Source organism: Tupaia chinensis, unplaced genomic scaffold, assembly GCF_000334495.1.
Source record: "Tupaia chinensis unplaced genomic scaffold, TupChi_1.0 Scaffold140356_1, whole genome shotgun sequence".
Classification (NCBI taxonomy): domain Eukaryota; kingdom Metazoa; phylum Chordata; class Mammalia; order Scandentia; family Tupaiidae; genus Tupaia; species Tupaia belangeri.
Window position 1 is genome coordinate 1,081,130 of NW_006200233.1, and position 4,336 is coordinate 1,085,465.

At 54.6% G+C, this 4,336-nt stretch overlaps 2 protein-coding genes across 4 annotated transcripts in view; one reads left to right on the plus strand and one right to left on the minus strand.

The window, feature by feature from the left end:
* The window catches only part of LOC102471640 (histone H2A type 1), a 1,295-nt gene extending 949 nt beyond the window's left edge, over positions 1–346 (minus strand). Inside the window, exon 1 of the mRNA XM_006162714.3 lies at positions 302–346. Coding sequence (XP_006162776.1) covers positions 302–346 — 45 coding nt within the window. The remainder of the gene's footprint in view (positions 1–301) is intronic.
* The window catches only part of LOC102490566 (histone H2B type 1-H), an 18,779-nt gene continuing 14,526 nt past the window's right edge, over positions 84–4,336 (plus strand). The window contains exon 1 of one of the 3 annotated variants that reach the window (XM_014593365.2): positions 84–721. In XM_014593365.2, the coding sequence (XP_014448851.1) occupies positions 345–721 (377 nt within the window). In that variant the 5' untranslated portion in view covers positions 84–344. The remainder of the gene's footprint in view (positions 722–4,336) is intronic. The other 2 variants (XM_006162675.3, XM_014593367.2) reach the window with 2 other exon arrangements.

Sequence of the window (4,336 nt, forward strand, 5' to 3'; positions counted from 1 at the left end):
TGCGCCCTGCTGGCCGCGCCCACACATAGCGAAAACAAAACCTGCTGCCTCAAAGTAGCCAGAAGTACACCCGTTGCTGCGGTACTTATACTTATTCCTGGGAGAGAAAATGAAGCCCTGCCACTGGCTTAAACAACAGTTTCCATTAAGCCAATGAAATCGCGATTTTCAAATACACTTATTCCGATTGGACCGCGTTGTATATGGCGTCATGTACAAGCGCCACCAATGAGACGTATTCTCGTACTAATCACCTCATTTGCATAAGACGTTAACAATAAAAGGAATGCGTACAGCTTGCCCTTTCTATTTCCCTATCAACCTCCTCAAGACTTAGTCTCACCATGCCTGACCCTGCCAAGTCGGCTCCTGCCCCAAAGAAGGGCTCCAAAAAGGCGGTGACCAAGGCGCAGAAGAAGGACGGTAAGAAGCGCAAGCGCAGCCGCAAGGAGAGCTACTCGGTGTACGTGTACAAGGTGCTGAAGCAGGTGCACCCCGACACGGGCATCTCTTCCAAGGCCATGGGCATCATGAACTCGTTCGTCAACGACATCTTCGAGCGCATCGCGGGCGAGGCGTCGCGCCTGGCGCACTACAACAAGCGCTCGACCATCACGTCGCGGGAGCTCCAGACGGCCGTGCGCCTGCTGCTGCCCGGGGAGCTGGCCAAGCACGCCGTGTCCGAGGGCACCAAGGCCGTCACCAAGTACACCAGCGCCAAGTAAGCAGCTTCTCATACTGATGTTAACCAAAGGCTCTTTTCAGAGCCACTCACATTTTCCGGAAAAAGCTGACACACTTTGTTAATTTTTCCTGAGTAACCCTGCATTGGTTTAGGAAAGACAAAACAGGGCAAGAGGGTCAAGTGTAAAAGTTTTGCGAGCGTATTATGTCACCCTCTGCTGCGAGTTTAGTAGTAAGGTGACGAGAAGTCTTGCGTTTGTTTTCTGCTGTGGTCAGAGTCCACTGTCGGTTACACTCTAGTCCAGGCAAGTGACGTCCATCCCCGCGCCCCGTCTCTGATTGGGCGGCTGGACAGTTTGAAATGCCCGCCACGGGCTACAATTGGCCAGAGTGTCTTCGAAAGTTTTCCTGGTTATAAAACCGGGAACGTGCGGGTCTGCGCCCAGGAGCCACAAGCTGTCTATCTGCCTCCCGTTCCCTCCGCCGTTAACTTCTGGGGTCCATTTCCCAGTCAGGCGCTGTCCTGCCGTCCCTGCCCGCGCCGCAGAGGCGCTGGGTGAATGGGGCTGGGCTGAGAAGGAGCAGCAGGAGCCTTCAAGGTCGGGGCCGGTGCCCCGGTGTAAAATGGAGCGGCCGGGAAAGCAGCGCTCTCCCCTGCTCGATCAGGCTGCGCTGGCGAGGGGTTGCCAGGACCCCCCGGGCCAGGGATCAACTTTCAGGCTGAGATTTGAGTCCTAGATTGGCAATGCTGAGACAGAAAGCGGAGGAACCGCGTTTGAGAAGCGGGCCCCGGAAAGCCTACCGAAACGAGCCGACCGGGCACGGCGAGCGAAAATTCCCGGAGCGGCCGGGGCAGGGCGAGCGACCCTTCCGCGAGGGGCGCTCCGGCCGCCGCGTCCCCTGGCCGCCCGCACGTCTGCAGTGCCCGGGGCGTTAACTGCCGCCGCGTCGTCCCCTCGCCAGCGGTGGGTGGCATTCTTAGCCTCCTCTCGCTTCGCTTCCCCCCGGCCGCCCCAGGCTGCAGATGCACCCTCTGCTTTCTCTTTCCTCCCCGAGGGCTCAGGCGGCTCGCCATCGTGGGGGCGCTCCATCCCCGGGCACTGTCCTGCGCGAGGGTCGCCGTCTGCCCCTCTGCCCTGGCCCGGCGGGAGGGCCGGTGACAAGCTGCTGTGCTTACGCCGGCGCGGACGTAAAGTCGCCGTTTTCTGAACTCGGCTTCACAGTCGTCCCTTCGCGGAGCCATCCTCCCTGGTCCTCGAGACCTGAGCGGAGGGAGGACGGTCCTCGGCGCGAGGGACGGCCGCTCTGCCCTCTTCTGCCATCTCGCGACTCGAGGAGGCTGCCCTCTTGCCGGTCCTCAAGGAGCTGCCAGTCCAGGTTATAGTCGGGCCCCACCCTAAAGGCCTCATTGAACCTGTCACCGTTCAAGGCCCCATCTCCAGCACAGACATTGACGTTAAGGCTGAACATGTCTGTGGGGTCCATGACAGCACCTAACACCGTTGTCCTTGCTCACACCCCAACTCGCATTTCCAAAGTTTCTTTCATAAAATGTCAGCCTTCAGCTTCCACTGCAGATAGTGACATGATGGGACCTAAGCGGTGAGTGAAAACATGGTTGCTCCCAAGGGCTCAGAAGAGAAAAATAAAGCTGCCTGGGGCTTGGGAGCCTCCTCGCCTGCACGCAGGAAGGTGCTGGTGGCTAGTCTGCTCGGTGCCCAGACCTCTGCGCCGGGCTTCACTTCCCAGTGCAGAGGCATGGGTCCATTCCCTGTCCTCTCAGTCCTGCAGAACAACCACCGCAGCCCGCCTGGCCCAGTGGAGGGCTCCAGAGTGAGGGGCGAAACCTGTCCCGTGCCCTGTCTGCCGCCCTTGCAGCCATGCAGGCGCAGGGATAGGGACTCTTGCAATTTTTCAAGAGGATATGCGTTTTAACGTGACATAGTCTGAATTTTCTCTTTAGGCAATGAATTAAAAGATTGTAAGGGGGCCAGCAGGCGATGTGGTTGTTAAGGTGCTGGACTCCCACATGATCAACCACAGTTCAAGTCCTGGACCTTGGAGGCTTGCTTTCTCGCTTTTCCTTTCTCTCTCTGTCTCAATCTGGTCTACTTTAAAAAATAATAATAATAACAAAATTAAATAATTCTTTTTTTAAAAAAGTTTTAAAAATTGTAAGTTGAGGAACCAGCAATTAGCGTAATGGCTATGTCGCTGGACTCCCACGTAGTCGACCGCGGTTCGTGTCCCGGACCCGGTGGCTTAAAACTCACGCCGGGCGCGTGTGCGTGCGTGCCCAAGATCCCAAGAGGAGAATGGAGGAGAAGGGATTGCGGCGTGACCATCCCCTCTGGGGGGTGATTTCTCGCTTTCTGTATCTAATGTTTCTCTCTGTCTGTCTGGCAAGCGCACACGCCCTGCAGTGAAAATCTCTCAAAAAAAAAAAAAAATTGTAAGTTGATTAACTTCTATGGTTTGAACACATCCCCCCAAAATGTAAGTGCTGAAATTTGGTTGTTATAGTGACTATGCTAAAGGGGTGGAAACAATACCAAGGAGATGAAGAGGAAAGGCCTTTGGCAGGTGATTGGGGTTAGATGAGGTCATCACAGTGGGGCCTCCATCATTAAGGCTGCTGCTTTATAAGAAAAGGGAGAGAGAACCAACCTGTGACCTGGTGGTTAGGGCCCCTGGATCCCAGTGGCCAGATGTGCAGTTCGAGTCCCAGAACCAGCAGCTTGAAAACTATAGGGGGAGTAGGTGCGTGCACAAAATCCCAACAGAATCCCAACAGCAGGGAGAAATGGAACAGAGACAGTGAGGTGTGACCATTCCCGGAGGGGGCCGCGGGGGCGGGGCTTTCTCACTTCCCCTCCTCTCTCTGTCTCTCTGGGACCAGCTTGCATATTAAGAACAGGGGGAGAGACCGAAGTACACAAGTGCTCACGCTCTGCTGTGGGAGGCTGCAGGTCACCGCAGGGTGCCACAGAGTCCCCACAAACAAGAAGGCCTCACCTCAACACTGGCTGGGCCTCCAGAACCATGTGCTGAATGAACCTGTATTCTGTCGACAGAAGTAACCAGCTCTGCAAAATAGTAACTACTGAGGTTTATTCCTAAACACGGATATGAGTGACCAGTTCTAAGAAAGCAAACATACCTTTCTTGGGGTGATCAGATACAGGGGTGCCTTTTATCTGGCTTTTCAGAGTGAGGACAAGGTTTGAATTTAGTGAAGAAGTTTTTCCATTGGTCTGTCCAGCTGGACGTGGGGGTTTGTAGGTTATAAACGGGTTTTCTGTGTTTCAGAAGAGGATCAGTAAAGGGTGTGCTTTAACAGAGATGAGGGGGCTTGTACGTCAAAAGATGCGGACCCAAGGACAGAGGTAGGGAACAGTCCTGTTATCAATGAGTTAAAATGATCTGTTAATGTCTGTGGACGTGACTCACCCCAGGACCTCTGAAAGGGATTTTGGAATTAGGAAAAAGCATCAGGCTTCTGTCCTTAATTCTTTATAAATCGTCCTGTCTGTGGTATTCAGTTATTGCACCAGGAAATTGGACTCCAATATGGACCAAATGTGTCTGGAGCCTTAACCTCCCTCTCATGGTGGAGTCCCTGGACACTGCTGCTGCTGCTGCTGCTGCTGCT